Raw genomic sequence first — 19,621 nt, 5'->3', positions numbered from 1 at the left:
CCCCTGCGGAGGCAGAATCCCCAGCCATTAATCAGAACAGCTTTTACAGTAATTTAACACTCCCTGCAAGCAAGAATTTAATGGGTACAAGGGAAACAAATCAGTAGCATGTCAGCACAGATCCCACCAACCACTACTCAGCTTGCTTACATCCATGGCTGAAGTGTAGAATGTTCTGTACCCCAACCAAACAGCAACTAGATCCAGCTTTATTCTTACTGCTCGATTTATTTCAGGCAAAAAATCGATTCCTTCCAAGTAAGAAACTCCAGTGCCAGAAAGCAGTCTAGTGCTAGCTGTGTTCTAAAAATGATCTACAAGAAGCCCTGTGATATTTAAACCTTACCACTGTTGAGTGAGGATCAATTTAGCTCAATCATCAGAAAGCAAGGAAAAATAAAGCCTCATATAAAATAAATATTTACGTTAAATACTGCAAGACCAAAAGTCACATTTTTGGCTGAGGATATACATACAAACTTCTTGAATTAATTCAAATTACAGAAAATATTTGCTGTTGGAACTAATAAGCCTATTTCTCAGCATCAATTAGGCCTGCAAGAGTTTGACAGTAATAGCTGACTAATTAACAAATACGGTTTTGTGCTTTTAAGGAGAACTTCTTATTCCTGAGAAGAACTCAAACAGTAGTAGAATGAGGGTTCAGATTCTTTGCCAACTGAATAGATTATTAACCAGACACTAATGTAATTTCATATTTCTGTATAATATATGGGTTATTTATGTTTCATACATTAAAAAAATGTCTTCTTTTGCCCTCCAGTACAAATCACAGTGTAAAACAGTTTTAAGAAAACAAGAATCAAACACATATTGAAGACACGTAAAATTCCACAGGGAGCAGCAGAAAATAGTAAGAGCTTCATTAGGAACTAATCAACCAGTAAAATCAAAGAGATCTTAATGGAACAACCTTCTTAACACCATGCAGTTCTGCTGCCAACACACAGAGCATGATCAAAGCTTTTCAGGAGGTTGGGGGTGGCAGGAAGCACCCAAAACAACTTCTATCAGACTCCCAAATGAATTCTCTAAAGAGAACACTCAATTACCATCAGGGGAGCTGCAATCCCAACTATGCTAACAAATGAGTATCTCAGGCTATTTGAACACAAACACTATCATTGTGTAGCAATCTACACTTTTAAGAGAGCTCCCTGGGGAAAGAGATCATGGATTCCATCCTACCTAGAAATCAGGGAGTGCCCTAATCTAGAGAAACACCATCTAGTCCTTGTGATTCCAGAACTTTTGGATTCTTTAGGAAATTAAAAAGAAATTTAGCTTAGCAGCCTGTAAAATATCCAAAATTAAAGACATAGGCAGCAAAGATGCAAATATGCAAACCACCTCTGATCTAAAGATGCCTTACTTTTATTCTCTAAGCAAAGAGAGATGGTATCAGCTCATTCACCACCAACCCCCCGAGTTTGATCCCTAAACCCTTCAAGTGTCATGCACAGCAATACAGGAAAGAGTGAGCTCTCACCTTTCTTCTCCCTGGCAATTTGTCGCACTCCTTCTCTGAACTCAGAAAGGACTTGTAGGTATGGCATCACTGTGGATTCAATCTGCAGGGTAATTATTTCTACAGTTAGCTTAATCATTCTTTAGATATAAAACATGCCCTTACCCACTTCATATTTATGTACTATTGGATGGAACTTGACCCTCAGGGCAGATCTGTATCAATAAAAGTTGTCACTGATCTATTGATGTCAAAGGATAGATTGTAACCTGCATTAGCTGACAATATTTCTTTTTGATAAAATCAGCTTGGAGAAGTTCTGTTTCTCCCCGTTCCTTTTACATCTCCCTTCACTTAGAGACACATCAGTTCCACAGGGTTATGCTGTAATCCAGCTAACTGTAATGCAGTACAGGAATAAAAGGGGCACGCAGAGGAACTTGCTCTTTGGTGTTCTGTGTTGTCTTACTTGGGTCCAACTGCTTGTCAGATGTAATACCAGGTGAAATTGATATTAGGACTTGTTTTCATTAGAACATAGATCTGTTCCTCAGATGTCAGCTTATGCTACTTGTATTTATTTCCAGTACAGTGCAGTTGTCTGTATTCCTCACACAACTCAGTCTCCCACAAGAAAGAGATTACACTGTTGAATTATTTCAGGTGTAAGTAAATACTGGTCATGAAAGCTCAAAGAAAAAGTCCTGAGAACCCTGTTCTCAATGGTAGTGAATAGCAACAGCAATCAGCTAGGGAACAGCACTGAATAACTACAGAAACAGCTACAGATCAGTGCTGTCTGCCAACACTTCTCTGGAATCCCAAGAGGAGAAGCCAGGCACCCAGGGAGCAGCTTAAATTAAAGGTTTTGTTACTTTGGAGGGCAGAAGGGAGAGAAAAAAATGGACACTTCTGTTTCCCCTACGTTTTCCATGTCTCTTTCCAATCTGTTAAACTTTCATGATAAATTTCTGTGCAATTAACAGACAAGATAGTCCAATACACTCCAAAAGAGCCCATATACAAGGAGCAGAAGGGCTTTGTTAAAGCTTTTCATAAATGTGAATACTGTGCAACCAGTTTCACAACTGGAACTACTGCTGGCTAGTTTGGCAGAAGGAACAGACTCAGGAAAGTGAGCCACATGTCCAGTTGTCCTCTGTGCACTGAAACTAGCTCAATGTGCAGATGAAGCAGGGTATGCACCTTTATCAGTCATTTACAGATGCTGTTCCAAGCTATTGCCAAGCCTCCATAAAGCATAGCTGCAGTAAACACTGCCTGAAGTGCTAAATATGAATTTAATTTTCATTTTCCCTAAAAAAGTTAAGGTGCTGTCTCTCTTCTGAAATAGCTCTGAGCCAAATTAAAATGCACTATCGATGGGTTTTGGTATGGAATACTGAGCATCTTCCCTATTATCCCAGTTACATCTTTACTGGAGATCTCCACAGCACAGTAATTAAGTATTTGCATGGGCAATTATCAGATGAGTGTTCATTCACATTCTTCAACCACAAGCAAGTTTTCATCCTAGCTTGATGAAAAAAAACTTTAGCTTTTTTGTTATACTACAAATGTTTTAATTCCTCCTTCTAAGGAGAAACAGAAAATCACATATGGTCACAGCTTGGAATGCAGAAAAATAATTGACAAAGAGCACTGATTTGTCCATGTCACACTTTTTGCATAAACAAAGAGAGCAAAGTCATTAATTTTAATATAGTTATCTTCCTGCCTGGACCACGAAACATTACTGGTATTACATCAGCACTTTCCTCAGGTATCTCCCAAGTATTTCCAGAAAAATCCTGCATCAGAGTGGAACTGCTGGGTGACCAAAGCAAAACAGCCTGCCATAGCCAGTTGAAAAGTGTGGCTACAAATGAGATCAGAAAGAGATTGAAACGTGGATAAAACTACAGCTGCCTCCAGGCTGGTTTTTGGTGTACCACAAGGAAGTTTAATTAGTATAATTATATTTTTGAAACTAGTTAACATACAAATACTTGTAATGACTCTTCATACCATAACATGTGCTGTCTGCAGTTAACATGTGGTTTGTTAAACAGACTCATCATTCAGAAGACAAGATAATTCTTTTCTGGTTGCTATACAATTTGTCTGTCATTAAGTCAAACAAACCTATAAAAAAACCTTGACTCTCATAAAATTCTGCTCCCTAAGCCAATTAATTACTTCAGATGCAAATGTTAAAGAGCAAAAAAATGTAATTTGGCCACAGATCAGTAATGTAATCACTTTAACCTAAGCTTTCAAAGGACACAGAGTAATTTTGTATGGTGTACTTTGTCCTTCACTTACATTTATGTTTTGACTATTCCCTCCAACAGCAAAACCAATTGTGTTATCACTTTCTATGGCACCAAAAATCTGGTCAAGGAAAGGAAAAAAAAAAGAAAAGGTAAGATTGCATACATCAGGTCACAGATATGTGAAAACTAAGCAAAATCACATGTACCAGGGTTTTGAAGCCACCTAGTTCTCATTTAACCCACAATTCATCGCTCTAGTAAGATGTTTTGTATGTTACAGCATAGTAAGCATTGTTTTTCAGATTTAGCTTTACACTTGTCAGATTTGACATTCTGACTTCCTATTTTTTCTTCTATCTAATTTTCCTTGCATGTATTAGTGACTCTCCACTAACCAATAAAACATTAGGTGAAATTATAAAGTAACATAAAGGACTCCGAATTCTTCTTGCTGCAGCACACACTGCAATTTGGGGTTGTTTTGGTTGGGGAGGGGAGGGTGTAGAAAACCTCTAGTTCCTATAAGACTTAAACGAAAACTGTACAGATCCCTACATACTTGAAAAATACAACAGTTATAATTGCACAGTGCTACTTGCTATTACATACCTTTAGCATTTGAGTGAGATAGGCACTGATGTTTTCTAGAAGAAGTCTGTTTGGCGTTTGTCTGGAAGCTTTCTTGGCAGCAATATAGCAGTTACTCTGACTGACTAACGAACGCATTTCTTCTAAGACAGAGCGAGTGTCAATGTTGTCACACAGTGCTTCGTGAATTGCTGCTTTCTTGTCGTAAAAACTAAGAAGAAAAAGATTTTTTTTTTTACTGTGGATGTCAAAAGTATCTACTACCTACTCTGGAGAATCTCTGTGGGAAGAGTGAGGAGACCTAAAAGTGAGATAACCTTTTGTTGGTCATAGTTAACGTTTGAAGGAAAACCAGATGAGGAAGAAAAAGGCATTATAACCATGCCTGTTCTGCTGCTATGGACAAAGGCAAGCAGGACAGTCTAATTAGCAACAAATATCCAAATGAATCACATCAAACACTTTTTCAGCTACTGACCATTCCATACTAGTTTTTAAAGCAGTGCAAATTGTTTATTTGGTATCTTTCACGTGTTTACTTGTACAAGCACAGTATATCTTTCCAGTGAGGAGCACCTATTTGGAAGGTAACTTTACCACAAAGTGAAGTGTTACGAAGCTGTTGTGAGCTGATACAAGGAATAGGCACAATAAGTAATAGAGTGTATTAAGTACTATTTTGTCACACTACTGTTTCAAGTAACAGACTTTTTTCCAGAGAAAAGAGCACAAGAAGCAGTAAAGAGACAAAAGCATATCTTCTGTTCCTCTTTGTCCCTTACTTTTGACCTATTACTTACTATCTTCCCTCTTGGAAAAAAAAAAAGTTATCTCTACCATCCTCCAGTTGAAGATGAATTTTTTAGTGGAAATTATTAAATAGAACTACCTGCACTTGGTCCTTCAATAGTCCACATCTCTGTCCACAACAGTGAAACGGACTAGGAACACTTTCTGTACTGCAACATGAAATGTTTCTGTTTTCAGTTTCACACATAATAGAACTCATACAGGAAGCTGTTTCTGACAGACTGCAATATTGATACCACTATCTCTCTCAGCAACACATTTCAAACATTGGCACTGATCTTTTGTGCTTTCAGTCTGGTCATTTAACTTCTGTTTGTCTCAGTTTTCTCACTGCGCTTTGAGGAGGGTAAAACACTATTTTCACAGTTGTAACCACTGTGAGTTACCAGTCACTTCTCAGACACAAAGACATTTCCAGTAGTGAAGAAAATTACAGCTATCTAACAAAAGTATTCTCTTTCTCTTCATGAACAGGATGATGAGCCATGCCAGTGCTCTTAACATAAATGAAAGGGAAATTAGCAATTTCATCTATATTTCCTAAAGCTCTTGCAAGATTAAATCACTAGCTTCTACAGAGTTGGAGTACTCAGTGCAAATGCTACAGACTTATAAATACCCCTGCATAAATAGCAAGGCATTTTGAAAAATAATTAAACATGTAGCTACTCAATGGCTATTCACAGAAAAGGAGAAATGCTCTACTCACCTTTTGTTCAGCTCTGCTTCCTCATTTCCCCATTTCTGAAACTGGCCTGTCACATCAGTGGGAGCTCGAAGAATATCCTTCACATTTAAAAAGAACTCCTGTGAAAGAAGAATATAGTTTAAAAACAGTTTAAAATAGACACAACCAATATTTACTATGAAGAGGCATTATTTCTTAAACAAGTTTATGGTTTCAGTACTGTTTCAGCCAGGATCTGTGTCTGTGTCACAGAATGTGAAAACAAGGTGACCCACACATTTTGCATGACTCTGTAAATCACAGCTGAACTATAATTCATTTCTATCTCTTGGCTCTGTCAGTCTACAATACACTATACATTCTAACATCTAGCTGCTCAAATACAATACCATTTAACAAAAGCTTAGGCAAGAGTTTTTACAGCAGATGTTTAAGTGTGTTGTCAGCAATGAAAGCTGAAGAATGGCTTTACAGTGAGGTCCTATTTCATGTGGGCATCCAGCTTTACGAAAAGTCATTTTCATTTATTCTGTGGCCCAAACCAATCATTTCACATAAAAAGCAGAATAGCTTCAGCTGGAGAAACCAAGATCAATGATCTCAAAATGCTACATAGCCTCCTTGTGGGAAACATGGGTTTAAATCACAGCTCCAAACAAAGTAGGGAAAGTAACTGTGCCTGATCCCTCATGTAAGCCTGCAAGGCATAGAGGCAAATGCTGATCTATGTGGTGAGGAGATGAGGTAGGAACAATATTTCCTCTTCCCTTTGGCTACAGTTGTGTAAAGTCTGATCTGGCAGACATGTTAGGAGAGTGCCTGTTGGACTGAGTCCTACAAGCAAGCCGAACTGAGAAACTAATCTTGCATGTAAGTGCCAAGCTGGTCAGTGATGTCAAAACTTGGAGAGAACACCCAGCTGCAGAGAACTGTCTGTGGCATTTACAGGATTTGAATGTTCAATGGCAGCTAAACAAACACTGTGACATCCCACCTGATGAGCACAAAAGGTAAACTCAGTCTGTGGCCATGGCCTATATAATCACTGGGTTCTATGCCTTGAAACACATCTGACAGCATAATGCTTAGAGCTGAAGGAGGAACAGAAAGCTTACTTACATTCATAAACTTCTCATACTGAATAGCTGACTCCATGGTATTATTTGAATAATCCAGTGTATCCTTCCAAGAGTGCATGAGGAAAGCCAACCGTAACTGCCGTGCTATTAGGAGTTTCAAAATAAACAAGAATCATAAAGGATTTTTATAGTCTCCACTACTGCAGTAGCTAAGAACAACTTTTGATACTCTTATTATCAGTATACCAAAAAAAGCAAGAAGTCTATTACCAACATGGAAGCTGTTCTAAAGTTAGTGAAGAAGAAAGACACCTGAAGTTAGCCACTTTTGGCAAGTCCATTATGTGCCTGAACAGCAAAATTACTACAGTCACCACTTGAACTACATCAAAAGCATTCAAAGTAATTTTTTACCTGTGTGTTTCTTCAGTGCATCTTTTATGGTAATGAAATTCTTCAAAGATTTGGACATCTTACAGCCAGCAATTGTTAAGTGGCCAGTATGCAGAAAATACCGAACCCAGTGATCGTTGTCAAAGTAAGCCTACAGCAAAAACAAAACCCCAAAGACCCAATGCTGATGCTCTTTTACACATATACCATGAAGTAGGATAATTTAAGAATAAAATCCTGAGAACACAAAATTAGGCTTATACAAAACACACTTAAAGTTTTAAAAATTAACTGCTGGATTTATGTAAGTTGCTGTCAAAGGAAAGCACGTTGCTTTCTGACTGCAGAAACTGAATGCCAGTTCATTCACCTCAGACTGTGCCAGCTCGTTGTCATGGTGGGGAAAGCGGAGATCAAAGCCTCCTCCATGAATATCCATTGACTCTCCTAGGATGGATCCAGCCATAGCAGAACATTCTATGTGCCAACCTGGACGACCCTATTAAGAAAAACACATTTCTTGGCTACCAGTTAGTTGTCTTCCTCTCCTGCCTATGTACCATTCCCTCTGCCCACGAGCAGTTACATGCCTGAGGAAACATGATACAGTTTTCTGAAGAAGAAATGATTCCTAGACCTAGCTTCATAAAAGTATATTGTGAATTTGAAGATCAAACATGGAATATACATCTGTGATGCTTTGATTATCCTGCTTATTATTATTTTTTAAATCACATTGGTATTTTTGATCACAAGGGGAAAAAAGTTTATAGAAATTGCTGCAGATAAAGCCTGTAGATAAAGGGACATAATAGCCATCATAAGACTACATGAAGACTTCTGTTTAAAAGGTATCAGACTGATACACATTCCAAATTATCTACGATTCAATGAAAGATCTCCATGACCTATACATTATTAATATGAGGTGAAGCAAAGTGTTTGTGTAGCATGCTATTTAGTAAGGTGTTGAAGATCTAAATCCTGATTATAATGCCCTTACCTTTCCCCATGGAGAATCCCACGAGGGCTCTCCTGGCTTGGAGCATTTCCACAAAGCAAAATCGTTTGGAGAATGTTTCTCACTCAGGCGATCTGCTGAGATGCTCAGGTCACCTTTGAAAGGGGAAAATGCAAATGTATACATTTTACTTAAGCACAAGCATTATGGATTCCTGGTCTTCCTGTAACTTACATCAAGTAGATTAAAGAAATAAATTTAAAAAATAAATTTAAAAAATAGAAAATAAAAACACTCAGCTCTCAAAACTCCTCATAATTAGCCTTGAAAATCCTTTGGAGTTTTGTTTAATGTTTGGTAGACAGGAAATCTTACAACAAGTATCAGCTGCACTGCTTTTTAAGTTTTAACACGAAATTCATCTACACTCTCTCTGCAGGCACAATTCCAATACTGCAGTTACAGAAAAAGAAATAAGAACAAAAAAGCAACCCCACACGCATAGACAAATAAGACTGCAGAGTCAGCTCACTCCAAAATTAGAAGGATCTAAATTAAGACTAGGATTGTCTCACTCTGCACACACAACACAATTTTAGGATGTTTCTTCCCCTCCCAATCTCAGCAGCTGCACAGAATGGCTGAGAGCTGTTCAATACCTACATTTACTGCTCTGTTACCATCACAAATGTGTTATGCAGTATTTGCTGTTAGCACCTTATGATCATTTAGGTGCTACTCTCATTATAACACTTTTAAAACACAGGAAATTTACCATTTCTGCAGTACTGTCCAAGACTAAAAGTGGTTAACAATAGCACCAACCACCTAAGAATCCAAGACAGATTAAAGAAAAAATTGTCGGAGTTAAACTTGTCAATTAACTTTGATGTACAGGTTGAAATACCTGCAATCTCAACAGTTGAGAATATCCAACACTATTTATATTTAACAGTATTAGACTTTTATTTATATTAATTTTAACTTTAAAACATTTAGCATTCCTGCTGCCTGAAACAGTCAAAAAGCCAGCATCCAACCCAAAATCATCTTAGAATGAATACTGTTTCTTCATATTTTCAAATTAAACATTTTCAGGAAAGTGCTGGCTTTGAAAAGAAAACTCTTGTTACAGGAAGCACAGCAGGTAAACCACTCAACTCTGACAACAACTGTGATTCAAATGTCAGTTAAATCAATTGAAGAGATAAACACATCATCAGTTTCTTCAGCAATTCAAGCAAATGTTCTTTCCTTTTTTTACCTTCACCCTCTTGGAGAGCTTTTTGATCACCTACAGCTTCAGGAACCAGCTTAGCATAGGAGTGTTTTTCACTGGAATCAAACTTCATAGTATCAAAGTATACAGATCCATTGGACACATACCTGAAAAGTTAAAGATCATTATTTAGCTAACTTTCTACCAAGACTTAACTGAATTTCATCCTAAAAAATCACTGTCTTAAGTTGTCTAGTGAAGCCACATACTGTATACTACTGCTCAGTGGTGTAAAGATGTCTTAGGTGAGCCTGCTTTAAGACCTTACCATAAAGACTTCAGACTGATCACTGAAAGGCATAACAAAATCGATCAAAGGGAAAACAACATTTTTGTTAAAAGCTTAAGAGGTGAGACATCAGATAACAGCCCCAAGAGGAGAAATATCTACAGTACTTCTGGTCCCTTTCAATATTTTGCAACAATGTAACACAAATCATGTTTGTTTCAATCTGTTTTGTCCTCCTCCACTCTGCTAATTTCATGCCACTAGAGCCGTAATAAAATCTCTGTCAGGAAAGCAAGTCCATCATAAAAACTGTGACACAAAGCAAGTTTCAGAACCACCAGGAATGTTGCTAATTCAGTGCAAACAATTTTGAACTGTCTCTTTTTTCTTTTTATTTAAAGCAAGAGAAATGATGGCAATCTGAACCACGGGTTTGCCTTTTTCACAACAAAATTGCATCCATATAAAAAAATTAAGGCTATTACCAGAAAGAGAACTCAAGTATTGTGGACAGGAATCTATCATGATACTTAGGAACATTTAGAGCAGTAGCTTGATTTCCACAAATACTAAATAATGACAGGAAAACAGTTCACAATTACTTCTTCATTAAACATTTTATTTACAACTGATTTCTAGCCATCTCCTCGTAAATCCATTTTTTAAACCCCTTTCTGAAGGCCAGAAGTCAAACCGTTCAAGTGCATTGATTATTTATTTTAGTGAGTGAGGATTTCACCCTGGACATTTAACCATTTAACTTCTGTCTTTGTTACAAAACTATAAGAAACACAGAATAGCACAATTTCATCAGGTGAGAAACAAAGGTCTTTTGCAAAGGAACCTGAAGTTCCTTTCTCTAATCAAACACTACTTATGGGAAGACTGCATACAAAAACTGAGAAAACAGTACACAGTTAAGCACTGAAAGCAACCATTCTAACCCTGATACAGAATCAGTGCACAAGAAAAGCATCCAGCAGCAAACTTACCCATAACCATTATCCACAATCTTTTTCACAAAATCCACAATTTCTGGCACAAATTCACTAACCCGTGTTAAAACATCTGGAGGTAAAACCTAGAGAAAGAAAGCAGAATTTTATATCATACACATATATATATATACAAATATTTATACATATGCAAATATGCACAAAATATAAATAAATATATAAAATACATTGGTTAAAAATTGTTTTAAAAGCAAGTGAGAGTAGAATCTAAGACTCCTATTTCAAGCTTTCTGCTCTGAACCAATGTGATGTGGACATTATTTCCTAAGTTTTTAAGGCAATATTAACAAAAAACTACTGCAGGAGATGTCAGTTCTTATGCCTATTGCACCTCTGACAGAACAGGCAATAAGTCCCTCTGATTTGCAGGTAAATAAATAAAGCTTCACTGATCTAAACCATTGCACATGACACAGCATTCCATCAGTAACAGACAAATCTGTCCTTGATTGTATCACCACATAATTTCTTAGGGCTGAAGACTAAATGCTGAGGCTGGCAGGGCTCTCTCGTGCCAGCTAACAGATTCTTTCAAATTTCAGGATTAGTTGATGATTTTATTACACCAAGGGGAAGGGGCGGAGGGCACACATCAAACTTGATCGCCAGTTAACTGACTCTGGTAACATGCACAGTGGATTTAAGATTGCTGGGATGGAAACAGAACAGGTACACATTTAACAGCTACCTATTCATATTAAAGGAACTACTTTTTATCAATATGGTTAAACATGAGGTTTTTGAAACCTATTAAGGAGCTAAATTGTATTCTGGGAGTTCTGAGGCATGGAACACAGACTTTTAGAACATGAAACAGTTTACTTACGTTGAGTGCTTCCATATCTTTATGAAATTCCCCTTCCCAGAATTTGGGGAGCTTTGAGAATATGGAATTGTCAGTCACCTGACTGCCAAATTTTGTGTCCAACCAGTCAGACAGCAAATCTTTGGCTTCTTCCAACAGTATCTATAAAACAATATTTGCAAGCACAACTATCAAAGATATGCCCTGTTAAAACTCTGCACGAAAGACCTGATTCTGAGCAGAAAGATTTGCTTAAGGAAGAAGACACTTGGCTTTGAATACAAAGTAATCTGTGCTTCTACCAGATCTTTACCATACTGTCCTTCATAAATATGGATAAGACAAACAGAGGAAGGAAGATAACCTCATAAGTGGTATCTGCTTTGATATCAATCACTTAAATAGGTGGGTGGAATTTACACTGTAAACACAGGGCCGGACCTGCAGTTATATCACATCATCTGTTCCCCTCATTGCCACTGAATAATCCTAACAGAAGCCTTCTCTGATCAGAGACAGAAACACTTGTACAGAAAACTGCTACCAGTATTCAAGTGTTCAGTAATGTATGTTCAGTAACCTGCGCTGAAACTAATTCATCAAGATGAAAAAGTCAGAGAAAAAAACCATTGGAAACGTAAAAATAACTGAGTAATTATCACAGTGGGAGAAAAAAAAAAAAATTGATAAAAACAGCATCCCAAACCTACAGAGCTGAATTCAAGGATCAATCTTCCTGTACTGAATGGGGGACTGAGGAGTAAAAGTCCTCAGGCCTAAAAGTCCTCTTTTTATGAATAAAAATTTCCATCATCTTTCAGGGAATTATTACAAATCACACATTATTTTTAAACCCCCTAAAAATTATAAGCCAAATATAATTCAAAGAAGATTTGACACTGACCTCCTGACATCTGTTGATCTCTTCTGCAGGGAGTTTTGCTTGCACAGCTTCTTGTAGAGGGTCAAAAGCAGACCTCACTGCATTTTGAATTCTTTCTAGCATTTGTTTTTTATCTGGGTCTGTTGTCTCATTTAGTTTAACTGAAAAGAGCTACAATGAAAATAAAAAAAACAATTAGAAAATAATTTGCAGTACAGTAGTGTTATGCTCTATACACAATATATTGTCTTAGCCATATAGTGCCTTTCTAATGAGGAATAATACATTATGCCAGAGAAAAAGCTTTGATATCAAACTACTGAAACACACTCTGGTTTGTATGGTACCAGTTCAACAAGAATAACTGAAAGTTTAAGGAAGCAGCAAAGTTACAGTCATTTTTCAGGTGCTTTGCTACATATTGAGTAAGGACCTAACCCTCTAGCAGGGATTAAATATCTCACCCACCTCTGAGGCAGTTCTAACATCTTCAAGTAGCTGATCTGGTGCTGATTTATTCTCTCTATACCGTTCATAAAGATAATTTTGTCTTGCTCTTTTGATGATCTAAAAAAAGTGGAAGTATTTTTGTGAAGAGACACATAGGTAAACGAAGCGCAAATGCAATCTTATTACATACCAAAAGCATTTCAGAGTACTCATAAATTTGACAGGCTACAAGGATTACATGCCGTAATAAAAAACCCAGAACAAATGATAATGAGTTAATCAGTTACCTCAACAGAGTTAATTAGGTCTCTCAACAACAGGCAAATAAGATGTTATCTTTGTTAGCTTAGTCTCCATTACTTATGACAACATTTATTTATAAACAACACAGGCTTTGCTGCCATGGGATTGCTATAAACCTGAAAAGAATCAATAACACTGTGTACAAAATGTATGTCTAAGTTAACAAGTGTTAAGATTTGCCTTGGCTAATTAAATGGCAATTACATATGACTCTGAGTTCTGTGCTCAGAGTACAGTATTTTAGACTGCAATTAAAAAAGATCTTACCTTATCATCAATATCTGTTATGTTCATACAATAGAAAATGTCATATTTAAAATAATCCCTCAAGACTCTTCTCAGGATATCAAATGAGATGTAAGACCTGAAAACATAAAAGATAGATAGGTGTTTTTAGTGAACACCCCAAGTCTCTTTCTATTCTTTGCACAAACTAATCTCAGAGTCAATAGCTTTACAGCAGTTCTAATTTCCTCTCATCTACTAGTAAGTTTTTAGTTACACCATGATGTAACATTGTAACATGCTTTTAATCTTAAATCTCAATTGTTGAACCTAACAAGATTATTTTCTAGTAATACACTCATCTAAATAAAGGACTTCTTTCTATAAATCTTTTGCTTCAAATGCTGTATCAAAATAAGGAACTGCAGTACCTGGCATGTCCCATGTGAGAAGCATCATAAACTGTTGGACCACAGCAATACCACAAGACTTTTTTTCCATTTTGAGGCTGAAAGATTTCCTTAATTGAAAGGGAAGGTACAGTGATCAGAAGAAACTGAAGACATGATCTCAGGCCACATTTGGCCATTAGAATGTAAAAATATGGATTACAATTAAAAAAAAAAAAAAAAAAGAACAGTTACTCCACTCCAAATTTATCAGAAGAAAATATCACCACTAACTTTATCATGTAAGAAAAAGCAGGGTGTGAGTGTTTATGTTACCTGCACTCCTATCAATCAACATATCAGATTACAAACATTTGGAGTAGGTAGGACACTATTCAAGCTGCGTTTTTAAAATGGAAGATCAGGCTTTCTTTTGCACTGAAAAAGGTTACAGAACATAAGCATTTCACACACTTGGAAACTATATCCCATATATCATTAGTATTCTTAATCTTTCCTCTCTTTCCCAAAAAGCCTTCAAACCAGACCACAAGAAGCTTTGCCCGTTTATGTGATAACGAGATAATGATATAATTGGCAAGACTTTTTTACACAGATACCTAATTAAAGAAATACATATTATTCTGTTCACATTACTGTATATTACAGCCGAACCCCTGGCTGTTTGGCATGATGGTAACTTGCAATTGGGAACCATGTATTATGCACTATACACATACATGCACATGCTTGTAGCATATATATATTTATTGTATACATTGTAACACAACCAGCAAACAGACTTGACTGACAGTATCTCTGTACTTGCTTGTTAACATTCCATAAAATACAACCCAAAAACCTGTCTACTGATGGGTCAGCACTTCAGAAACAAACATTTGAGGACTTCTCTATTTCTGTTCCTATGGAAATCTCCATATTGGGGTTTGTTTGTTTGTTTATTTTCATTTAGTTACCTTATTTCGAGTCAGGCTGTTGTAGAGGCAGAGCCTAGAATGTTTTGTGCCTTCAGGGGGAGACCAGGGGGGCTGCACACGTTTGCCTTTACCTGGGGGAAAAATAGTTTAAAGAGAACTGAAAAGGCATTTTCCACAAACATATTTGCAATGTAACAATTTCTTCTTATCACATCCTTAAGTCATTAAAAAAAAAAGAATAAATCCACGTGTAATAGATAAAGCCACTCCAATCCTAATAATCCAATTACTTTTGTTAGAGCTTCCTGTAAAGCTACTAAAAACAAAGCAATTTTTTTCAATGTAATTTATTTTCTACTCTCTAACTTGCCACTCCTATTAATTTTTGATCCAAGCAACAGGAAAGAAAAGAGTGAGAGAATGGAATTCAGTTAAAGCATTAACAGGAGCTTTGGCATTTAATGAATTATTAATAGAGTTTTACGGCAGTCCTGGGGTTTCTGCAACACCAGATTTTACTGGGACAGAGTATCACAGACTTCACACAGAATCTGCAAAAAATCTCCAGAGCCCAGAGTTAGTCCCTAGAGCAAATATTGACTGAGTATGTGTACTCAGGGTGGAAGGGATGGGAGACAGATTTAGAAAGAACTTCAGCTTTTCATCATGCACTGCTGCTATGTACACAAGGCATTTCTGGAAATACTCATCTACTACTACAAACATGCTCCAATCCAGCACGACGCTAAATTTTGCCATTAAAGAGAGGAGATAAAACCCAAGGCAACATTAGTGACAATATCCTTGCATCTGCTTCCTTCTACGTTTTTAAGCAGCAACATTAGTTGTTGAACTCACGGTTTTTTCAAACCAAACTGTATGTCAAAGAGCTGCAGTTGGCCATGCACAGAGCTGCTTACAGCTGTAATGATGTTAAGCCAATTATCACATTAACCAGGAATGAAAGCAAACCAGGAAATTCAAAAATACAGCGAGGTTGCCAGCTTAAAATACACAGCACAGCACCGTCTTTAGGAATTCTCATGGTACGTATTTTAACTGCAATTACGATATTATATACACTACTTGTTTTGACAACAAAATTGCCTTTCTGATCCTGTGTCTCAGGGTGCTCTTCATTAACTCTGTTACCCTAATAGCTTCGTATGACTATTTTGGTTTAAAACCAAGTAATGTAAACACTCATAGCATAAAAAAGTTTAATCTCTTCCTCACCTTCCTCTTTTGAATAATTGCCTAAGTAAAAAAAAAATTCATATATATAACTGAATCACTCTGTCTCACAAATGGCCTCCATTTAATCTCCATGTTAAGGATCCATGGAAATATATTTATTCTAAACTCTCCACTGAATGAGGTACTCCTGAAGAGAATACCTCAAGTTCGAGAGCAGCCTATCCATAACACAGACCATAAACCCAAGGTATGGATTTGTTTACTCTTTGATTTACAAAGATTACACTGGTATGCTTAATTGCAGCTAATGTTTCCCTCAGGGAAAGAAGCCTTTGTGGGTTAGTCAAATGAAAGATAAATCTGTAAAGTCCTCTTTACTTAAACCACAGTGAACATAAGAAAAAACCCAGATAGTGCACCCTAAAGTTCTCAGCTCGTGAGTAAGGTGTCATGCTATATCCATTACACCGACACCAAGGGCAAAGTCAAAGGCATACTACTGAGTTTGTTCAGCTATGTCTCTGCCAGCTACAGTTTTCTTCCTGGTTGAACTGAAGTTCATTTGCTCTAATCCACCCCTGGAGCTCTACAATACACCAAAAAAGCCCCCCAAAATGCCAAGGTCTATGAAGTGTGGCAGGTTCACATGTCATTTTCACAGTGAACACTGCAGAACACCAGTTCAGGAGTCCAGACACATATGCATAGATCACAAAGATAACAAGAAAAACTCTTCAGGATCAGAGACTTAAAGATTTCATGGACAGGAAAACAGAAGTCTTTCCTCTTCTTGCACCAGCCTGATCCCTGAAAGTCTGCAGACAAATCATAGTTAGTGGCATTTAAGCTGCTATTAGAGCTAACAATACAGCTGAGATCCCTTCATTGCTGAAAAGGAAATTACTAACGAGTACAAACACATGCAGGCACACACACATATGAGAATCTACTTGCAGCAGTCTGACTGAACACTGCTGGGCTAGGAATTGAGAACAAGCACAATGACAGGCTGTGAGGAGATGGCATTGGAGTAACATTAGTCAACAACCATCAGCAAAAATGACAGACATCATGCATTCATTTGTAGGTATTGCAAGCACTACACAACAGCTCTATGTTATTAATTATTTCATGACTCCCTGAGCGAGGATCTTGCTATAAACCAATTAAATTAGACTAGCTCATTGGAAAACAACTCAGGAGAGTGATGCAGCTTCCAAAAATGCCAGCACCCATGCTTACACAATCACCTTGATTAACCGGTTAGTATTTCCTCAAATCATCAGCAATGTCTAAATTACCAGAGTTTGAAAAAGAACCCCAAACATTCTTTTTGCAATTTAGTGTTAATAATATTAATAAAAGGCAGTGTTCAGTTTACTGTATCGTGAATCTGTATATTATACAACTATTTACTCTTGCAGGGGAAAAAAAAAGAGGTAGACTGAGCAAATCCTGATATTTTAGGGAAAAAGCCAAACCCCAAAATCCCCACCATCCCCACAAGTAGCTATTTTTTTAAAGAATATACACATAATAGGACTCCATACAGTGAATATTTTCAAAATAAAATGTGAAAAACAGAGCTTTAACATTCAAATAGGTCAGGAATGATCAGTTATGCAGTAACTGTCTGCAACAAGAATTTAATGACCTTGATAAGGGAAATTTGAAAGCCTGCAAGAGAGTACGAAAGGGAACTTCTAGGAATTCCCAGTAATAAAACCAATACAACGTCAGCTAGTCTATAACCTGCCCACCAGTTTCACATTACTCACTTGTTTGAAGTTTACAAGGCTCATTTTTTTCACTGCTGTCATCATAGATTGCTTCTATGTGTCTGTACCACCGGACAACATGGATATACTGGTCCACAGGTGGCCCCGAAAACTTTCTGAATACCTCCACATCTGCATGTGAAAATGTGAACCCTTGGATATAACTACGAGTGCTCAGGTACTCGTTCAAAGCCTTCACCCTGGCTTCCTCTTCACTAATGCTCAGAATAAAACTGTAGCTGGAAGCTGTAAAGAGAGGCACAGTACATTTCATCAGCATCAAAGGAAGAAGGAGATCCCATGACCAAAATACATCCTTATACTGTACATCTCCCCCTCTAAATTTGTGCTAGTAACTGACCAGAAATTTGAGAAAAAAAAATATTTAGTACAAGCTATTGATTAACTATATAATTCCTACTAATAGGATTATGTTTATGCTGTTTATGTTTTCTATACAAAGAGTCTAAGGATAAAAGCACAGCTCCTTTTCATGAAGAAGTATTTTCTACTTGCAATTGGAGAAAATTCTTCACATGCAGCAAACCTGATCAGTCGCTCTTTTCCACACTGCTAAAACAGTGTGGAATATTCTTGCAAATATTTAAATATGAATCATTTTAGACTCTGTAAATACATCTAATGAAGTTAAGCACATCCTTAATTCTTTCCAGGACTGCGTGCAAATTCCCTAGCATGATGCTCAGGTAGTCCCGCTTGCTCTGACAACTCTAAGCTTAAGTGTTGCTGCATATTCCCATACTTCTTCTCTACCACTCCCTCTCTCTAGACATATGAATAGTATTTACAATGAGTAAGAGCCACCAAATGAACAGAAAAGGTATTAAATTGTTCTCTTCCCTCACAATTTCTTAATGCCATGATTTATTTGGTACACAGGCAAAGCAGGTTCTATTATTATGTTTCATCTTAACAAACACAGACACACAGGGAAAGCAGTGAAAGGGTTCTGTGGCTTGCTGAGAATGCTCACAGTAACAGCAAGCCCTGTGCAAGTCCGTGGAAGCACTGAGGAGGTGATGGCAGCTGGACAAGCACTGACATTAGCTAAACCCAGCATTCCTATTTTCCTGCAACGATTCAACATTCGTAACTCTGTGTTCAGAGTACTGTATAAACATTAAGCTGATATCCTGCTACAAGGTAATTTAAAGATGTAGCCAAGGCCATAGCACAATAAAAAGTCAGTATGAGAACACTTGCCTCTGCTCCAAAACCCTGACAGAGACGACTGCCACGAGTGTTGCTGCTTACATTAATACATATATCTTCTACATGAGCCCTAAGCATCTTGGAAAGGAGGAAAGGAGACGGGAAGACTAAGAGAGAATGTGAGAAGCTACAGAATGGAAATATTTTCCCAAAATCATCAGTTGAGACTTTAGGATCAGCTCAGTTCCTACATGGAAATCAATGATTAAAGTATTTACAGGAACTCAGGATGACAGAGAAATGGCAGCTAGATACCAAGTTTGTGTTTGACTGTACTGGGTATAGATGAAATATAATGGCACATCAGTAGAACTAATAAAGAAGATCAGAGGAAAAAATATTAAAATAATCAAAGGTCACAAAACATATTTAAAATTCATACAGAAAAGCAAAGTCATATTCCTGTGAAGTCTCAATCCTCCTCAGGGGCTATCCATGCAAAAATCAGGACTAACAGGTGAATAATGGTTCATAACTAGACCTTACAGGCCTGCCTTACCCAGCTGAACAGGATTCAGCTTCTGCTCACACAGTTGATTTTACTATAAACTTTTCAGGCTCCTAAACATTTACTGATAACTATCATCCTAGAACTTCATGTGTTTATACACA

At 37.2% G+C, this 19,621-nt stretch overlaps 1 protein-coding gene across 1 annotated transcript in view; it reads right to left on the bottom strand.

The window, feature by feature from the left end:
• The window catches only part of CARS1 (cysteinyl-tRNA synthetase 1), a 30,160-nt gene that overhangs the window by 6,921 nt on the left and 3,618 nt on the right, over positions 1 to 19,621 (bottom strand). The window contains exons 2-18 of the mRNA XM_054390634.1: positions 17,777 to 18,022; positions 14,841 to 14,932; positions 13,906 to 13,994; positions 13,517 to 13,613; positions 12,965 to 13,063; positions 12,518 to 12,667; positions 11,635 to 11,775; positions 10,785 to 10,873; positions 9,549 to 9,670; positions 8,327 to 8,439; positions 7,694 to 7,822; positions 7,345 to 7,474; positions 6,971 to 7,074; positions 5,873 to 5,970; positions 4,375 to 4,564; positions 3,815 to 3,883; positions 1,511 to 1,592 (exon numbers count right to left, since the gene is read on the bottom strand). Of these exons, the coding sequence (XP_054246609.1) occupies positions 1,511 to 1,592; positions 3,815 to 3,883; positions 4,375 to 4,564; positions 5,873 to 5,970; positions 6,971 to 7,074; positions 7,345 to 7,474; positions 7,694 to 7,822; positions 8,327 to 8,439; positions 9,549 to 9,670; positions 10,785 to 10,873; positions 11,635 to 11,775; positions 12,518 to 12,667; positions 12,965 to 13,063; positions 13,517 to 13,613; positions 13,906 to 13,994; positions 14,841 to 14,932; positions 17,777 to 18,022 (2,040 nt within the window). The remainder of the gene's footprint in view (positions 1 to 1,510; positions 1,593 to 3,814; positions 3,884 to 4,374; positions 4,565 to 5,872; positions 5,971 to 6,970; positions 7,075 to 7,344; positions 7,475 to 7,693; positions 7,823 to 8,326; positions 8,440 to 9,548; positions 9,671 to 10,784; positions 10,874 to 11,634; positions 11,776 to 12,517; positions 12,668 to 12,964; positions 13,064 to 13,516; positions 13,614 to 13,905; positions 13,995 to 14,840; positions 14,933 to 17,776; positions 18,023 to 19,621) is intronic.

This window comes from Indicator indicator, chromosome 21, assembly GCF_027791375.1.
Source record: "Indicator indicator isolate 239-I01 chromosome 21, UM_Iind_1.1, whole genome shotgun sequence".
Classification (NCBI taxonomy): domain Eukaryota; kingdom Metazoa; phylum Chordata; class Aves; order Piciformes; family Indicatoridae; genus Indicator; species Indicator indicator.
Note: the sequence above shows the minus strand (reverse complement) of the source record. Positions and strands in the feature narration are given on the sequence as shown.